This window comes from Stegodyphus dumicola, chromosome X2, assembly GCF_044657685.1.
Source record: "Stegodyphus dumicola isolate Sdum_Otavi_A_Nest chromosome X2, ASM4465768v1".
NCBI classification, from domain to species: domain Eukaryota; kingdom Metazoa; phylum Arthropoda; class Arachnida; order Araneae; family Eresidae; genus Stegodyphus; species Stegodyphus dumicola.
In genome coordinates, this window is record NC_140781.1 from 6,266,662 (window position 1) to 6,287,731 (window position 21,070).

Here is a 21,070-nt window from a genome sequence, read left to right on the forward strand (position 1 = left end):
CTTATCTTAATTAATGCAATGTACCGTATTTGTGTCAGATGCTTATCGCACTTTATGGACAATTTCTTAATCAAAAATTCAAATGCGAAAAGCACATTTTCGAAATTCTGTATCTGTGGTTATTCTTATGGGTACCTTTGTTGAAAGAAATCCTGATTTTATAAAACACGTTTAATATTTTAAAACTTAAAATATTTGTTACAAACAATTTGAGCGTTTTATCAGTAAATATCATGTAAGTAATATATTTTTTGTAAAATGTAATTACTATATAAAAAGAAAATTAACAGTTCTTACAAGAAAAGAAAGAGAATATTAAAAAAAGAAAACTCTCTTCGCTAAACTAAACTATAATGGTTATCAATTCCTAATTTTACAATCTGATGATCGTTCGTCCCACCCAGCTTCGCGAATTTATAGGTTTTGTCATTTCCAGCGTTTTGCCAGAATTAATTATAATCAGAAACGTTCAGGGTGATAAAAATCCCGATTTTCGTAAAATCCCCAAACGAAATTAACTTCTGTGTTTACAAAATGCATTTACTAATTATTTTCTGACTGGACCACTGCGTTTGTACCTCTAGGGATGAAGATGTAATTCAGTGCAGCCACATTAAATTTGTAAATTTCATCTTTTTTTATTAATTGAGATGTCAAGTGATTTTAAGGCTCAAATGTGATAAAATCACAGAATATTCGTTTGTTTTCCCAGTGTCTTACTGTTGATAACAAAAAGATTCGGACGTGATTTTTTTTCTCTAAAATATGACGCATAAAGGTACTATTCGGTTTCGAGGGCCGTAAAAAATCGCCAAACTATTGTTGATGCCAATGCTGCCAAACATAATTACGGCAACCCTAATAATTGCGGAAAGAAAGGAAGTATAATAGTAAATAACTATCTAAGATTGATGTTTTAATTTAGATGAAAGGTTAATTTCATATAATACTTTTTTATTATTATAATTTATATGAAAAATACTAAACATGACTGAATGGAAGCATAAGAGTAAATAACTATTTCAGATCATTATTATAATTTATATAAAAATTGCCAAACATAACTGAATGGATGCCTGCATCGCTATTTCGCTACCGACTTATCGCTAAAGCATAATTTCATCTCGTTGGTTGTTCAAACGTAATTTTCTATAATGAATGATGCCTTTTCTTTGAAAATATTCTCGGTAAAGTGCAGAATCGCTCACGTATTTGTTTGCCGCTTTTTACAAGGGTAAAAACAATTGAATTTTTGCCAATTTTCTTTTACTTTTTAAGTGAAAATAGGTGGATTTTTAAGTGAATAAAATTACATAGATAAAGCCAAGGGTGTGCGCAGTGCCATTTTTGTGCAATTCTGGGATTTTTTTTTAAAGTTAAAATAGGTCGATGTGCACAAGGATACCGAGTATGTGCAATTCTTAAAAACGCGTCAAACAATGGGGGATTCTGCACTTTACCCAAAATTCTATTGCCGACTTTTCGTCATGGACAATTCCCAAATTGTTAAATCCATAGGATATTAAAAAGGGATTTAAAATCAAAAAAAGGATTTAAAAATTAAACTAGTATTTCAATGGCGTCTTAAGAAATATAGAACTATATAAACTTACGCAATCTGAAATCAGCGTGTACGCTAGATTTGACGCGCTGTTGAATGGGCGCGTTTGCTAGATTTGGCGCTTTTGCGCATACATTTTCGCTGCCATTTTTTACGGTCCTCAAAACGGAATAGTACCCGCATAAATTACGCTGAGTAACACTGCTTCCTCAGAAATTTATTATTAATACGCTGTACTTCTTTACTCTTCATTATTTTTAAACTACTCAAGAAAATTGGTAAAGACACTTGAAACAATTTTAAAGATTTTGTAATGGACAATGTTATGCTTTATGATCAGCATATAAATTTAAAACATTAGTAACATATGCAAGCTTCAAAGAAAACGTTGTTTCTTAGTTAGAATCAGACAGACACGTCTGAAAGCTCGATTAGTGGACCATAGATATTTACTGTATTCAGTGAACTTATGAGTCATGGGGCATAGGAATTAGTCTGTTGGCAACTGCTATTTTTTATGTAGAAAAGCTGCTTTCTTGTTAACTTAAAGATTCTTTTATCTCATGCGACACATTTGACTTTCTATATTTATACGTCTCTTTAGAATGACTTATTCTCCAAACATAATCGCTGAATATAACTTCAAAAACTTTCATCCTAAAATTTATTTTCTTTCATTTTTATATTCGTTTTGTTTTGGGTTTCATGACATTTCATTCATTAAGCTTCAAACTAAATAATGTTTCCTGTCGTTGCTTCTTTGTAATTACTGTTATTCTGCTTTTAGGGATCCCCACTCTTAAAATTAGCAATTATTTTTCATGCTAGCCTGTTAGCGTTAGTGTGTAAAGGAATATACATATATACCATTAATATTACCTCAAACACTGCGCATTGATAATATTTGCAGTAATAACGAATGTACAAACTGTGTGAGGTTATCTGATAGATTACCTCACACATCACAGCATGGTAATCTGATAGATTACTATTTTCTTCCACTTCTGATAAAACTTTATAGTTTTACGTGTACACAAAATGTATTGTATGTATACCTTTTCCAACCTATGCAATATGTTTTAGATCTAACTAGTTTATGCATATTTAATTTATGAATATTTTTTTCTATTGAGATAAATGAATTAAATTTTCTGTAATTCAATCTTTATCAAAGATTAAAACGAAGTCTTTTTTTACCAAGCACAGTGTACAATATAGGTCTTTAAATACTACATTATGTAAAACTTAGAATCAAGAATCTTATTCCTTTTCTGTGCTCTGTTGTATAATAAAGTTCACTTTGCTTCATACGTAGAAAATTGTACTTTTTACAAAAATTTTACTACAACTTGCTTCTTGAAATCTTCATTTATCTACCCAATCGGGAAGTGGAAATTTATATAAGGTAATAGAAACTTGAGTACTGTATTGAGTGTAGCGAAAGTTAAATGATTGAAATAGCGACTCCAGAGTTGACTGCGAGATACGAGTATATATCCATGCACTTAAACAATACTAATTAAGCATTACTAAGTTTTCTTTTCTTTCCTTTTTTCTGTTACAGTAATTGTTTCTTTATCCTGTTATAGTAATGTATAACTGCTACACTGTTGAGCTTTCCAGTATTATGAAAAAAGTTATTTAATTGATTAATTAATCACTTATGCTACAGAATTAAGTAACTACTGCCTTCTGAGAAGGTAGGTTTCCATGGAAGCTTCCATAAAGTAAATTGACTTATATATGTGGAGAAAACCAAGAAATAATGAAATTTCAATATGATCAACTATTCAGTCAGCTCTTTCAGAGAAAATCGAAGCTGAAATGAATTACACTGATCTGCCTTTAAAGGCACTTTTTCTTCTGCAAGTATCAATTGCAGGTTTTTTTTTTCGGACACATTTTATACTACTAAATCCATAAAAGATACTTCTTTTCCTTTAACATTAACCAGTTTTAAGGAAACCAATAAGGCTAAAATCATACGTGCCAGGTAATTTCTCGGTATCTCTTTTTATGTAGAAATCACGGCCACTTAAATCAAATCCAGTTTAATATGAAGCTGTAGTAAATAAATCTTCCTCATATCCATTAATCCTTCACGTGCTGTATTTTCTTTGCCAGGCATAATGCTTTAATGTAAAGGTAACCTTTTATGACATAGCTATTGCTTCTTATTCTCTTATTCTTTTTTGCATAAAAACAGCATAATTTAATAAGGTTTACTTGGAGGTCATCGGTAATGCTACAGCCTTTAAAACAGTATGGAGAAACCACTGGCGATCGTCATTATTTTGAAGTGATGCTTGAACCCATAATTAAGCCCTTTCATCTTCGCAACATAAGCTGTGGGAAACAGAAGCAAATTCATTCAGAAGGTAAAACTGCTTTCAAACTTAACCTGGATAAATTAGTGAAATGTTTCAGGTTTCTGAGTTATGTAACATTTCACAAGAGCAGTTTTCAAGATTTAAAAACTGCTTTATGACTACGATTATACAAATGAATTTAGTAAATATATGATTTATACAACTTCTTATGTACTTTTGTGTGTTGCTTATAAAAGCGAAATCAGATTTTAGTTCTGTCACCCACAGCTTTTTTTTTTAATCTTAAGAGACTTTTCAGCAAAAAGTTAAATGTCTGTTAAACTGATGATTTTACAAATATTTTTTGTTAAATACACCAACTAATAAAATTTAACTTCTGCTTTAAGTTTTTGCTAAATGTTAAATTGATATATTTTTTTAATTTATACACTGGCCAACAAAATTTATATACTTGTATTTGAATCTACAAGTAGTATCGAATCTACAATTATCTACTGGTATTTGAATCTACAAGTAGTATCGAATCTACAACTATCTACTTGTAGTTGAATAATCGCATTAGGGAACAATAACGATAAATGTCAGGGAAAGTCTTTTCAGATTAAAAAGAAACTATGGATGACAGAAGAATTTAAAATATAGTAATATATTTAAAGTTAAGTAATATAACGTATTACTTATCAGCCTTCTATTGTGAACTAATAAACATGATACATATTCAGTTAAATATGGACGTCTTAAAAACATAAACTCTTTACCTTTTTTCATTAATTAACAAACAAAAATATTAAAAACACTTAAAAAATTAACAGTTGGATTAATTCTAGATGGCCTCCAGAGAAGAACACATAATACAGATAAATAATATCCCGGAGGAATAAAATAAAATAAAAATAATGCAGATAAATAGTATCCCGGAGGAATAAAATCCAAAGAACTGGTATTCTACATACTCGTTTTATGCTCTTATTTATAAATAAGGAGTTTTTTACTCTATAGGGTTGATACGAATACCCTATTATGGGAAGTGTCATGCAATAGAGTTCTTAGAGTTATCCATTGGGTATTTCGCCAAAGAAAATGAAGCACATTTGTCATAGTCTTCTGCTGGTTTCTGTAGCTGGCAATATTTTGCAACACTGTCATTCGCTGCGGAAGTTTAAAATTTGTAACATGATGGTTATCATGATTCTGAAATTAATTAACAAATATACCGTGAAAGTACTTGCATTATATTTAGTAAGAACCTCGTATATTAGTAGATCCTCGTATTAGTAGATCCTCGTATATTAGTAAGAACCTCGTATATTAGATCTCGAGCACAATGATTTCTAAAAGTGCTTGACATTAATGGTTTATTCACCCGCTTTTCTCCTTTTATTAGGAAAGAGACATATAAACTATACTGAAAGATTAATTTCATGAAATTTCTGAAACTTTTCTTTTTACACGTGAACCATAATTCAGGTTTAACAGTGCCCGCGTAAGGAACTTGAAATAAAATACTGAGAACAATTTAGGCTGAAGTTAAAGCCAAGTTTTATTTTCATTAAACGAAACTAAATAAGAAGGCATTTTTAAAAAGAACTATATGATACTAACCTTTAATTCTGCTTTTAAATTTACATAAAATAGCACGATGTCTTGACGACTAGCACACATAACATAAAATACAATGAGGATTATTTTAAGCAATGCAGTTAAAAGACATTTCAGCTGAAATCAATAAAAGGAGAATATCTGTTCTAAAATGCTGCTGCTTCTCAGAGAAGCTTAATGCCCCAACTTTCCTTCTGTGTAATTATAGATTAGAATTATAAATCGCTCACCCGTAAATTTACCTGAAATATACGTTAGGGCCAAGCTGAAGGCTTAAAACAACAGCAAGTAAGTTTAAATGTTATGTTAATTCATTCATATCACTCGGAGTTCAGATGCGACTGATGAACTCTAGTCATGCCTAGCATAACAGAAGTCATCGAGGGTATTCGTCTTATTTAAAGTTTAAGAGATTAAAAGGTTAACTCAAATCTTGTTATTTTGTTGAAAACAAATGCTCAACAGAATGAAATGAAAACGTTACCTGATAGATAAAAATAACTCAAAATATTAGTTCGTTGTAAATTTTTAAATGCAAGTTAAAAATTGATAAAGAATTTTAACATAGAAATGAAATAATCGTAAAAAATTAATAAATAAATATTAAAGACTGGCTCTAAGAGGCAAACGTACTGTTTTAGCTGCTAACCAGAGAAGTAAAGGTAGAAAAAGGAATGGAAACTCTTTCCATCTGCTGAAGTGGACAATATAGTTTGACTCCTTAAAGGGATGGAAGTCTTATCGTATTTATCACGTTACAAATGTGCAGCTAATTATGCATTTTCATTACATTTTCACTCACTGAATATCGAGTTATTCCTTTGGAAGAACGTTAACGAACAAATGTCGTAATATAATGACTTGAATTTTATTCAAACCAGCATCCAACACCTTATATCAACAAATGCTTAAATTTCGAGAAAAATTATTTCTGAAAACTTATTTTTCAGAAATAATCTGATATATTTTAAAAAGTCAGATAAATCTGATTTCAATCAGATTGATCTACAATCTGATTTATTTTTTAAAAATTACACTTTAGAAAAATTATTTAAACAATATTTTTTTAATTTCAGTTATATTACAGAGTGTAATCACCAGTTAAATTAAAAGCTTCATGATTTAATTAGAAGTTATGCGATACTTTAAAGTTAGTTCCATCTCCAATGTTATTATAGTAGATGTAAAACAGATATTTAACTATAAAGAAAGATTAAATTTGTAAACAGGAAATTTCACTGTTTTTCTTAACTGAAGTTTGTAGAGTATCACCTCTTTTGGTAACATACACTAAGTCAAGACTCTTATGTAGATGTAAGCGACTCATCGCTGTGTCTAGAATGCAAATAGAAACTTAAGAAGAGTGTAAAAGATCCTTTTATTGAGAACTCAATTAGTTAAACAGAAGGTACTCCTGGTGCTTACAAAACCAGCCAGCATTTATAAAGTAAACGCAAAAGTAAGAAATTTAAATTTAAACTAAATCTAAGTTAGCCAAAAGCTACGCAAAAATAATTAACGCGTAACGCTAAAATTTGCATCCTAGCAGGAAAATGGAAATTGAGAAGTGGAAATAGAGTTAGATTCTGAACATGCAATAACTGGTTAATGTAAATAAATACATTATAAGTTGAGCATTTAGTATACTGAAACTTTAGAGAAAATATCTGAAAACATTTTTATTTGACAACATATTTTTTATATGAATGGTTATTTCTTACTGATATCCGTAATAAGAATTTACTCTTAATTATTCCACTTCTTGATTTAGAATTAATTTTTATATCTAGCCTTTAGATAAAACAAAAGATCTAAAAATTATCATTCATCCTTGTTGCTAAAATATTTCTAGAATTAACCGAACTAAATATAAAAAAAAATTGCATTTTGTTTACTTCCTTTTTACATTCACATTCTGCTGTCAGCTACGCGTTTTCTTAACCTCATACAAAAAACAGCTCCTCATTTCTCTTGCACATATTTTTGGCTTTAGTTAAATAGTTTTTAATGGCCTTTTAATTAACTATGAAATGGCCTTTTATTTAACTATTTGTTTTAAGTACTGTAAAATCAGATGAAAAATGAAATTGATTTAATGTTGTAAAAAGCATTATCGTAATAAACACATTTTGGAATTTTTTTGACATTTTATAGAAATCGTAGATGCTTTTTTGAAGCCGATATACTGGACAAATCAATTATCTTCCATTTGCTAGTTAACTACTCTCATCAGAAGAGCACGCACGAGGAAGTGCAATAAATCCTTGCATTCTTTCCCACTTAAAGGGCGAACTGGGAAATGTCACGACACCCAGTCGACCAAATTCAGGATATGACAAATTATTCTTGACCATATTTTAATTTGTGCTCCATTGTAGAGACCATAGAGATTTTCATAAGCAGGAAATGTGACACATCAATAGTAGCCTCACAAGGATTTAAACCACTGGTCTTCCGACTGTTAGCTGGATACGCTAAACATTTATTCCATGAAAGTATTCACGAGAAAATGCAATAATTCTGTGCACCTTGAAACTTTTATTTTAATTAAAATGATTTGTTTTAAAAATAATTCGCAATCTCAATTGAAGACAAGCTAAATATTTAGGTAAAACAATATCACCTTCAAATGATATGACTAAACATCAGACTATAAAAAATGAAGCAGAGTTGAAAACAAGAACCATGTTATAAAAATAAGTATTAATATTTTAATTAATATTTGTTATCTCCTGATTATTTATAGCCTGTTATGTTTGAACTACGACTTCTAATCTTACTGTGGAGTTCTATAACATAATAAATAAATGTGTTTTAGTTGCGTGTTCTTAACTTTTAACGCCAGTCACATCTTACGAAGTTATAATAAACAGAAGTAATTAGCATTAAAAGCGAAATTTTTTCTACTTAAAAAAGTGCATTTCGTGAGCTTTTCAAAGCCAAGTTTTAAGTTTCAGTAGCACGTAAAATAGCTATATTCTGCTTGTATATTAAGTTAAGACTGAGTTGCGATTCAAAGCAAAATAAGACTACCATTTTTCTCTGCTCCATAAATAATTCCATTTTTGTTTTTTTCCCTCATTTATTTTCTTTCTTTTAATTTGCAAAAATTCGCTTAAGCAACAGACATGTCATGAAGTGAAACTAAACATTAATGACTGCACCGTTTTCGCATTGTCCGTATGCTAAGGAAATGAACATGAAAACTGATTAAAAATATTTTCGTGACTGTAACCAGATACTTGTTCTTGAAAAAGATGTTACTTATTAAATGAAATTTATTTGTAAAACAACGATTGTCGGTAAAGTTTTACAGTAGGAATTTCTTTTTCCATTCTGGAATAAAAAGAGAGCATTTGAGTTTTCATTTTTTTCATTTTCCTGCTATTGTAATTCAATTTACTTTCAATAACACTTGCTAATGACAGTGGAAGTTTCAGTTGAAAAATCGAAGAATTTTAACTGAAACTTCTGCTGTCGTTTTCAATAAACGAATTTCTCTGTTTACTGAAAATCTTCCGCTTCACAAAAAATAAGAAAAAAATCTATATCTAATGAATACTTCCTTTTATTTTCAAATTTTGAATTTTTTAAACTAAGGTTTCGTGAAAAAAGGATTAAATTTAGCTTTCATGTTTAAATCACCTAACAGCCCTGTTCACGTGGAAGTCAGATTTACCCTCGTTTCAAACACTGGTATATAACAGTTATTTTCTCTCACTAGATTATGCACAAATGTAGTATAGTCCTTAAATATAGGCTTAATTTCCTCTCTTTAAGTAACGCATTGAAAATTATTAGTTAGCGAAGAAATCTTAAGCTATGAAATCTTAAGAAAAAGAAATCTTAAGCAATGAAATTTAAAATTTATGCCCTTGATGCAGTGAATTTTGTCAGACATTCAAGGGATGAAGTAACATTAGACACTGAATTTAAAAAGCCTTTTTTACTTTTAAGTATTACCTTTTTAATTTTCTCTAAACGAAGAGAAATTGAATGCGGTTTATCCGTTATCATAGAAAATTATGAGGAAACGTATTGTAGAAGAGTGGAATTTGACAGACACAGCAATTTTCCATATTTTGTATAAATCAATGCTAAATTATAGATTTTTGAGTTACAGTGTAATGATAATGGAGCAAAGAAGTAGGCCCCGAAGAGGGAATAAAACAAATCACGTTCACGGATACTCTGTCTGGCGTAGGGAATGAAACAAATTGCTAAGAAAGCATAAAACAGAAGATAGACTACTTTATACCTAAAAAAATTATACAGGAAATACGGGAAAAAATAAAATACGGACAAATATGAAATAGAAATAGACTTTTAAGCATAAAAAATTTTCTCTAAAAATAATTTATTACGTAAAATAATTTAAAAACATTCTACTGTTCGAGTTTTACATAAAATATCTTTTATTTCTTCGCTATACTGAAATCTAGATATTTATGCAAATGAGTAATATTATGTTTCATTGCATATTTAAATGCTTATTTTAGATCTCTCAAGTTAATGTGTAGAGACATTAGGTAATTTTTGGAAGCAGAAGAGTTGAAAAATTAGCAACGCCTTAGCCGGGAATCGAACCACGGACCTCTGAAATATTGGTTCAGGGTGCTGACCACTACACCACGAAGGCACGCTAGGAAGGCGGGAGAAATACCTTACATACTTCCCCTTTTAAAGGACGACTGGGGTTTTTAGGGGACCCAATCGCCAAATCCTGGGTGTGGAGAGTCATCATCCACAAGCCTTTTAGTTCGGGTGCCACTGTACAGACATTAGGTAATTTTTGGAAGCAGGAGAGATGAAAAATTAGCAACCCCTTCGCCGCGAATCGAACCACGGACCTCTGAAATACCAGCTCAGTGTGCCGACCGCTACACCACGAAGGCACGCTAGGAAAGCGGGAGAAATACCTTACAAATGTATAATCGTTATTTAACGAATTTCATCAATTGTTTTAGGTGAAGCATTAAGTCTGAATTCAACTATATTTATTTTGTAATAAATTTTTGGGAAAGTAATTATTTGTTTCTTTGTCTCCACTTTCCTTCCAATTAAATTATTTTTAATAGTATTTTACAAATCTTTTCATTTTTGCAACAATTCCTGGGACATATTTGTTTAAATTTGCGCTTGTTTATCTTGTGTCAAATATGACTGCCCTAAAATTCAAATTTTAAGGAAAAGGAAGAGAAAGCAGAGAACAAAAAATATTGGTAATGAAACTAAAAGGTGATAAATGCAATGTTCTTTAGTCTCAGAGCAAAGTGAAAAGAATCATATTTTTTTTCCAAATGTCTTTTCTATAAATACTTCAACAGCGGTTTTCATTATTGTGTATTTCAACCAGTATCAAAAACTAAAAGCTGATATTAGGCTCGAATTCTATACCTGTCGTTAAATTTCGCTGGTATTTTAACTCAGATCATATGCAAGTTTTTAAGCACGTATAACAGACTTAAAACTAAGAATTGTTATTTAGTGTTTAATGCAAAATTTTTGTTTCTAACGTCTTGAAATCAAACTGTTTAATTTTAATAATATTGTTCCACGCATACGGGTTTGTTACAGATTGAATGTACACAAGTCCGATGATAGGTTAATAAATTTTGTTTTATCAAAAGAAACTCTTCAAAGTTCTAGAACTTTCCACAGAAATAGTCGTAAACACTTCAAAATATCACACAGTATAATCTGCAATTATACTTCAAACTACTATGAACATTAAACACAACGAAATGCAAAGCGCAACTAAAACTACCCGGAGCTATCTCAGGACTCTGAACTAACGGCTAACAACAACTGACAGCAGATACTTTGATACTTCGGTGAGTATACTGGAACTCAGCAGAGGAAAAGATCCTGTTCATGATTGAGTCCTGAGGTGGGCCTGACCCGTTTTGAAATCCGCAGATAGAATTCTTCAGAAGAGACAAATATCAGGGAAAACAACTGAGAGCAGATGCTCTCTTCCGCCTTATATACTTTTCACTCAATCGCCGAGATATTTCTAGTACTTTCCGCTTCTCGAAATTACTGGAAGACAATATAAGGGTCAAATTATGGTTACAGCTAATATAGTGATCAATTATATTTATTCACTCACAATACCTATTCCAGTGATACAGGGACCGGACCAAAGTGTCGCTGAATGGTCACCAAGTCTGTAGACTTTTAGCGATTTCTCTCCAAATTTGGCAACAACAATTATTCTCTCAAACCGTTACCAGCTTGACGATATCTTGCCAAATTACCGAGATACTCATTTACTAAATCTTAAATGGACTTGCCCCTATACTCTTACTTTTCCGGCATAGTTTGTCTCTTTAAATTTTTTTTTCGCGTTACATTACACAGAAAAATACAATAGTTTCACATATAATTGCACTAAAATCATCTATCTATGTTGGAATTTGTGACAATATCATCAAATAATTTAATTATTACTTGCATAGGATGCTTCGGGTTGACACAGGACATTTTGAACAGGCTGGTACTAATTATTAGAGCTCGAATTTATGCTTGAGGTTATTTCCATGGAAACATGCAATTAACTAATCTGATACAAAATGAGAATGTGATTTCATTAACTATTTTATATTCTGAAAAGCTGGCAGAAACATTTATTATCACTCATCATACTACCAATAAATTGTAGATAACAAATTCGCAGAAATATTTTTTGAAATGTTAAAGATAATTTTCAGCTATCATATTCTTATTTTAGGTGGCTAAATTAAGTTCAGTTAATACATAAAAATTAGAACATGTAATTTTAAAATATTTAAAAAACTTCCTCATTTAAAAAAATGTATATATACTCGTATTTAATTAATAACTCCATTATTCAGTTTTCTGCAATATATAGTTTTACCTATGACAGTATACAGAGTGAAAGTATTTCGAGCAAAAATTCTGTGTACATGCGACCTAATGATGCAGTAGTATTAGGATTGCGAAATTGAACTACACCTATGAGTTTCAGTATTTTAACATTTCAGCTTAAGTGGAAATAATATACGCGTTAAACTGAAATTATATTTCCTTAAACTGAAAAATGAATTAATTCTACTAAGAAAATGCTATTAAATGTTACACTATATGCAAAAAGGGTTGGTAGTTTTTTAATCAAAGGCATTTTGTTTAACAGAGTATCCGTTGCATTCTGACCCAGTGGCAAAGTGTATACTTACTCACTAAGCTTTTTTGTCTGGCGACTAGAAAATGTATTCCTTTGTGACGTCATAGTGGAATGTTCTCATAACTGCTTAGTTGTTGCTCGTGAAAACTCTATTTTTGTTCATTCCTGTCTGTTATCTGATTCATAACGTAGCTTCTAGATGTTGCTCCTTTATTTGCAGTTTTTTTTTTCTTAAATTTTCTTGTATATTACAACATGTTTATTACAATTTTTGGATTAATTTTTATATTATTTGATTCAATTTGCTTTTAAATATGAAGCAAGTTTATGAATTTCATTTTATTTTTTAAAATACTTTCGTTATATAGCTATGAACATCTTGATTTCTGAAAAAATTCAGTTTAAAATTTTAAAATGTCGCTAAATAATTAGACTAATTGCTTAATATTCATCTGTAACTCGATTTAAAGTAAGTGGAAGCTTAATTTTAGATCTATTTTGTTGTAACTTTAATTGTTCTTGAAAACTTTCTGAACGCTTTAGTGTTGATGTTCTTCATGTTATGTGTATTGAACATGTAAAATAATCAATGCGATAATTACATATTTATGTAACACAAAAGAGAAAACAAACTACCTAATTAAAGTTTTACACTGGAAGAAATTTATGTATTAGATTATTCATAAAATCTCCGTATTTATTGCCTTGTTGATGGGTTAGCATTTCTGAATATTTGATGCAATCGCAGTAGAAGCATCAATCGCAAAAAGCATCAATTGGTTTACGTTATGTTATGTTCAGTTACGTTTATTTTTATCTTGTCCTTAATTGAGGAATATCATCTCTGTTCATTAACTTATATTTTCTCTTGGAGAGAACTTAATTCTCGTCATGTTATGAAACGAAACAAAAAACAAAAAGATGAATTGCAGAATACGAGAAATAAGTTGTTTGTTGAAACAGAATATTTTAAAGAAGAACATGTTTAACTAGGAATAAGAAAGATTTTTTGCTTCTTATACTATTATCAGAGTGGAATTTTAAGGAATATATAACAAGATAAAATCCATGGAAACTATGCAGTATTTACGCTAGCTTCTTAGATTTAAACATATTATCCGTCAATTACCATAGTGAAAATAATACTTATTCCCATCCGATCATCTGGGACTCTGTTTGAGAAGGTGTCTGCCTCGACATGGTAAGTTGCTGATAGTTAAAATGCTGATAGATGAAACTGGTAAAGTAATTAGAGAATATTAGGTACTATGCCAGTGGGTACATAATTGATTTTCAGCTTCTAAAAGGTATTTTCTTCCTTTTTTCTGCATGCCTTCGTAGTGTAACTGGAAGCATTCTCTACGCGTATTCGAAAGCTGCACGTTTCGAGTCTCGGCGAGGGCACTGACATTTTTCACGTCTCCTGTTTCAAAAGAAAAAGAAAAAAAATCCTAATGTCTCTGCAAGGTAAAACACGGTCTGCTGTGTCTTTCAAGAATGGGGATATTTAAAAGCCAATCGGAATCCGATGCACTTTCTGGATAAGTTGATGCTGGAAGAAAAGACGTAAGAGACTCTCTTTTTCGAAAACTTTGAACACTGTCGTTCAGAACTGTTATAGAGCTGGACAAAGCATCTGACTGCATCAGGTGCAACTCTTGACCCGCTCATGATCATTTGTTAGGCAGTTCTGAATATCAAAAGCAAAAAATACATAGGGCCCACCAGCGGCCGAGCGGTTAAGTCGCTGAACACTGGTAGTTCGGTCCGAGGTTCGAATCCCCCGAACGGGCTGGCTGCATGGGTGTTTTCGTGGTTTTCCCCATGTGTAACGTGTATACGAGCCAGTTTCCCTTAGAAAGTCGTCCACGAAGGCATCCCTCCCCTTAGGCAGATAGCCCTAGTGTGCTTTGCCATAATTAAATACACCAAAACATACGTAAATAAGTTTTTTAGAGAAGGTTGCGTAAGCCGTAGCCCATAAGAAAGAATAGGTATAAATTGTAGGATCTATGAAAAAATAAAAATTATGTGTGGTAATAATATCTTGTGTTGTCGTTACTGATATTTATTACATTAAAATTCCATACAGTCTAGTGTGTTGGATAAAATCAATAAAGTTTATGAACACGAACTTAATATAACTTAAACAAACAGAAATCTATGTCATACCACCTATAGCTTAAGTCGTACTACGTTTAAAATAGGACAATTGGCAAAAAACTTTTTTTTCTCAATTAATTTATTTATACACTTAACTGCAACAATGATCATAATTTGCATTTTCTTGGCAGCTCCAGCGCATATGTCGTATACCCATCCCTTGCATTATTATTATACTGAATTATATTCTTTTCTCAGTCTTCCTCACAAATATTACAGGAAGACGAAAACGATGTGGAGCAGTATGGCTGACTAAGGGGGCAACTCGTTTCGCCGGAAGAGACGCATTTGACGTGATATTGCGCTTAATATTTAAACGGTACGACGTAAGCGGCGGTACGACTTGCGCAATCTTACTCTATCTAAAGATGTTTTTAAATATTATTATTGTAAGTTTTTTAAATATTATTATCATTATTATACTTAAGAACTTAAGTGAATGACAGAGCTCAATTTATTACCCCGTTATTTGGTACTGGTAATACTTGCCAGCTAGGATGGTTAATAGATGCCCTGGGCGCCTAATGTAACGTAACATAACGGGAATGTAAAACAAGAAACATCATTCTGTAAAATATTTCTAACGTCAAATAATTATAGGTAGAAACTTAATGAATATTTAGGGAAAAAATGCAATTGTAATTAGAAGGGGTTTCATTTCTTCGTCAATTCAAAAGAACTATATAAATACACGAAAAACTAGTGGCTCCACCTTCCTTCTGCATATCTGTCTTGTCCCCTGTTTATAAACAATGTAAATCAGCCGAAGTGAATGAAAAATACCTTATTGTTGAATAGAATGTCTATTTTTAGGATTAGCAGACATATCGATCTGAAGAACGACAGATTTATTACACCTCTGCGCTTTCATCCTTTATTAAACCTCTAAATGAAGTTTAAGACTTGAAAATAAGTCCTTAAAATTATGTGTTCGTAGAATCAAAACTGCAGGATCTCTATTTTGGGCTGAAATGGGAAACATGACGTTAAAAAACAAAGCGAATGATGATTAGCTTTATCAAATGAAGGAAAATCTGCAGGAATTTCTTAATTACTTGGTGATCTTAATTGGGCACTTTGCAGAATGCTTTTCAGCACATATCGTGAGACCGAAGAGAAATATAATAACTCCTCCTATTCTCTTACGTTGTAGAGTCATTAGGTTTATTGGAAGCAGAAAAGATGAAAAATATGCAACCGCCTTCGCTGGGAATCGAACCACGGACCTCTGGAATACCGGCCCAGCGTGCTACCGTTACACCACGAAGGCACGCTAGGGAAGTAGGAGAAATACCTTATAACGTTAGGGGCCCTACAAGTGGCCAAATGGTAAAGAACCTTGAAAACAGGTAGTTCGACCTGATTTCAAGCCCAGGCGAGCGGGCTGGCTGCATGGTTAGTTTTCGTGATTTTCCCATGTGTAACCTGAATATCCGACCCGTTTCTCTTAGAAAGGGCTCCACGAAGACGTCCCTCCTTTCCGGCAGACAGCTCTCGCATGTTTTCCTGTATTTTAATAAATTAACCTAATTGTTTGCGTCATTTATTTCATTATTTACTGAAAGTCATTTAATTGCGATTATGTAGATTTTATCCAGAGCCTGTGATATGTAACTTTGAGTTTGATGATGGTAGTAGAGCCCACCAGCGGCCGCCTGGTAAAGTTGCTGGTATAATAGTTCAGTCCGAGGTTTGAATCCCGCGAACGGGCTAGCTTCATGGACGTTTTCGTGGCTTTTCCCATGTGTAACGTGTATACGAGACAGTTTCCCTTAGAAAGTCCTCCACGAAGGCATCCCGCCCTTAGGCATACAACCCTCGAGGCTTTGCCGTAATCATAGAAACCAAACCCAACCTGATGATGGTATAATATGGTTAAAACTGAATAACAATTTAACTAAATTTCCTTTTTATCGAAATTTCCATATTAGAATAATATGAATTATTCCTGCTTGAGCAAGTGCTCTTAATTTTTTTAGCCATTATCTAAAATTAACAATATGATCAACTTAGCAACCCACGGATCTGCTTTGAAAGTAAAAATGGTCAGTAAATATTCATTATTCTTTTTGTTTAATGTAATAAAATTTTGTTTTCCAAAATTAGTGAAATCAATGGCGAAATGAAGTGCTGGTAACATATTGGGAGATAACCAGTGAAACAGCTTTCCAAAATAATTACTTGGAATACTTCAGTGCTATCTTTGGTCTTTAGTATTGCTGAAAGCTCTAGAAAACATGAGCATATTCGTAGTCATGACATGCTCATGGTTTCGTGTGCAACACATACCAAATGGGAAAATGTTTAAAGTTTATAATTAAAAAAATTAACAGTGCAATAATTTTTTTTCTGTGAAACTACGATGACGCACAGGTTAAGAACCCCTCCATTAGATCATCCGTGGGTTCTATTTGGAATTTTGATGTAACTCCGAGCAAGTTTCATCTTCGATTATTCAGTGTTATCACTTTTGTCCATTTTTAGGATATATATTTTCATTAACATTTTCATAGTAGCATATTTGGTCTAAAATGAAGTAAGCAGAAAAACCTTTCTACTTGTCGGCATCTTTTTTATTTTCTCATTCCAATCTTACTTCATACTGCGTTTCACTTGTAGAGCATTTTGCTGCTTTCAGAAAAGATAAATAGCAAATACTGCTCTATGAACGGAAATAAATGTTTTTAAGATAAATCTTAAGAAATTAAGTGGACCTAATTTAAGTAAATTTAAATAATATATAACTGGTAAATTTAGCATTGATTTTCGTGCAAAAGAATGTGTGTGTATTTAATTATGGCAAAGCACACTAGGGCTATCTGCCTAAGAAGAGGGATGCCTTCGTGGAGGACTTTCTAAGGGAAAACGGCTCGTACACACGTTACACATGGGGAAAACCACGAAAACACCCATGCAGCCAGCCCGTTTGCGGGATTTGAACCTCGGACCGAACTACCAGTGTTCAGCGACCTTACCGCTCGGCCGCTGGTGGGCCCGTGCAAAAGAAAGTTGATGTTGTTGTTGGCTTGCCCATATTACATGGAACAAAGTTTGCCAGAGCCTACTCTGAAGAGAGGTTGGACTTCTGTTTATCACCCCCAATTTTGAGGTAGAGCAACCTGAAGGACGATCCAGGATAACTCCCACCAATCCACAAGAGAGGATTTTCGGCTCGCCGCATATTAAGAGTGCCTCCATGCCATACCGACACTATACATTTACAAACATCCATGTCTTCTCTGAGATTCGAACCTGGGCCTTTTGGTATCGTAGTAGGCTCCCCTAACTATTATACCGTCTGGGAGACGAGAAAGTTTGCTTTCAAACTTTAATGTCTTGCTGAGTTAATTTATAGATTAATTAAATAAAAAAAGTTTTTTGCGCTAGCCAATTTGATTTTTTTTTTCAAATATGCCGCATTGTTTATGCATTCGGAAGTAAAATTTTGTTTCGATGCTCATCTCTTAAATTTTTGTTAAATTCATTTAACTAATGTTCAAAAGATTATTTATTTTGAAAGGCATTTTTTCGAAATGTGTAAAAGCATATTATAATAGATGGTTTGTTTATTTTATTACGGTAAGACACGCGAGGGATCCTGCCTAAAGGGAAGGATGCCTTTGCGGGGGACCTAACTAAGTGATGCTGCCCGTACTGACTAAAAAATGTGAAAAAAACTACGAAAACGTCCATGCGGCCAGTCTGTTGACCTGCAGTCGAGTCTAGGTCGAACTATCAGTGTTGAGAGACTTTAGCGCTCATCCACCAGTGGGCCGCTGTAACTGGATGAAGGAATTCTAGAGGTTCCAGCAGCCTCGTTAACTTAAATGATAAAGCATTCGGTGGTTTGGCATTCGGAAATCGAGAACTACGTATTCGTTCCGTAATTAAAGGAAATTCTTCAAAAATAAATAAATAAATAAATAAAGCACTATTACTTCTGTCTGCTGAGTTATAGTAAATATTTTCCACAATGTTACTAATACTTTTAGGTTCTCGAAAAGAATTTTTAGTCCAAAGGGATTTGAGTCCTCGAAGGACTATTACTTCCGTTTCGGCATTTTGCGTCGAAGTCCTATAAATGTCGGTTCACTTTTCAAACTGTTGCCACAAAATGTTAGAGTCCTGTATTATATTTGAAGAAATTAAATAATGAAAAATCTGCATAAATGTATGTATATTTCTCGCATTGTGATAAAACAACGGTATCTAGAACCATCCAATTTGACGAATTTGATAAATGACGTAATCCTACTGCGAATATGGGCATCTGAAATCAAAAATTTGAAATTTGGAATTTGTTTTATTATCGATTTCATATTTTGTAAAACTTTAACGAATTTTTGAGTAACAAAATCAACGATTTAAAAGCGAGCAATGGCAACACTCTACGGGGGGAAGAAAAACCTTTTTATCTCTAGCTCGTCGAACTGTGTATCGGAAATTCTAAAGATATGCTCAATTTTAAAATTATTTTGCGACATTGCTGTTGAACTAAATTTTATGGTTTAAGTGCAAAGAACATGATATTTAATAAATAAAGGTAACACACAAAACGTTAAAAAAAAGCCCCTTTGGACGTAATTGAAAGTCTGAAACATTTCAGATTTTTATTTATTTATTTATATATTTTTATTATTATGCTTTTTAAAAGAGCATAGGCATTTTCGATGTTCCTTTTCCTATCATTTGCTATTATCTTATTTCTAACTCTTCTTCATGTTTAATAAACTTAATTGCGCTTACGTCTGAAACTCACACTGGACATAAAGAGTACCAAATTTTTTTTTATTTAAAGTAAGAAATTTAAAAGTTTCTAGGGTAAAACACACAGGAAATTTTAAAAGTAATTATTTTTTAAATGAATAAAGGTAATATGTGATTCAAAATTTACTGATACTGTTCATAATAATACTAAAATTAGGATGAAGAAACATGGCATTTGAATATAATCTTCGCAAAACTTCATATTTATCAATTTCGCTCTTATTTCTTCTACAATTTTTTTGTTCTCATCATTTTATAAAATTGCAGTTCTCTTATTAAATGATGATAATAATGATGAACAGTAAATTTTAACGTACTGAGGCTGCAGTTACCAATATACTAGCAGTCGACAGAAAAACAAATGATGTTACCATCAAATTACCTGGTGAGGTTCAGTTTACGAAGTATAAAAGCCACACATTTAATTCCAATTACTGTATATGCGTACCACCTACGTTTCCTTAAGAATTTCATTCAATGACAGTGTATTGCGTAACACATGAAGTACTAGAACTATATTTATCAAAGCTTATAAAGCAAATCTTTGCTCCTAATTACTTGCTGTCAGAAAGAACATCCATTTCATTATATGTAAAGTAGTATAAGGAAAAAGATATCGCATTAGTATTGTTTTCTGGAATCAATTAGAGAGGAATGTTTAATATTTATGACAGAAAATAAGCATATACTTACTGATAAATAACAATATAGTAATGTATAATTAATGTGAATTGTTAATAATAAATGTAAAATCTGTTTTTTCTTTTTCACTTAGAGACTGAATTGATTGCATTCTATTAGAAAGAATCGTAAGAAAAGGCATCATGTTTGGAAGAAACAAACAAAAAGGCAAATCTAATAAATCAAATAACCAGTGCGTAACCAACTGGAGCATAGCATTTGAAAACGTTTTAGAGGATCCAGCTGGTCTGAAAATATTTACGGTACGTTGCCTTTCATGATTCTCATTTTTTTGTTACTATATGTTGTTTTTCATATGTAATGATTTTCTACATTCAACTAAAATTATTGTGCTAAAATTCCTGATAAAATAATATACATCAAACTACATATTGCTGTGCTTCCTGATAAGCAAAATCTATCTTATTCCATTTAATAAATGCTAATAATTTCCCATTTTAAAACAGTTAGTTCTACAAGGGCAAGTGGACAAAGGTAAATAGAGTAAGTAGTATATCGAAATTCCGTGATAAGTCAGCAGTTTCGTACTAATTAATGAGAAGTAGAATAATCAGGAATTGATCTAAATGTGCACTAATTTTACATTAAATCAATCTAAATGTGCACTCATTTTACATTATTTTATTTATGAAAACAAAAGTAAATTAATCAAACTAAACAGTTCTTAGTTTTTATTAATATTTTGAATGAAATGTCACTTATATCCGCTCAATTCAACTGCCAATGAAAGAAGTTCATTTTAAGAGACACTGTAAGGAATTTTATATTAGTTAACCAGTTATTTGTAATTTCAGCCTTTAC

At 31.9% G+C, this 21,070-nt stretch overlaps 1 protein-coding gene across 3 annotated transcripts in view; it reads left to right on the forward strand.

Annotated features, from left to right (window-relative positions):
• Positions 1-21,070, forward strand: part of LOC118205259 (regulator of G protein signaling 10-like) — a 74,944-nt gene that overhangs the window by 13,606 nt on the left and 40,268 nt on the right. For all 3 annotated transcript variants that reach the window (XM_085808908.1, XM_085808910.1, XM_085808909.1), the window contains exon 2: positions 20,343-20,511. In XM_085808908.1, the coding sequence (XP_085665034.1) occupies positions 20,392-20,511 (120 nt within the window). In that variant the 5' untranslated portion in view covers positions 20,343-20,391. The remainder of the gene's footprint in view (positions 1-20,342; positions 20,512-21,070) is intronic.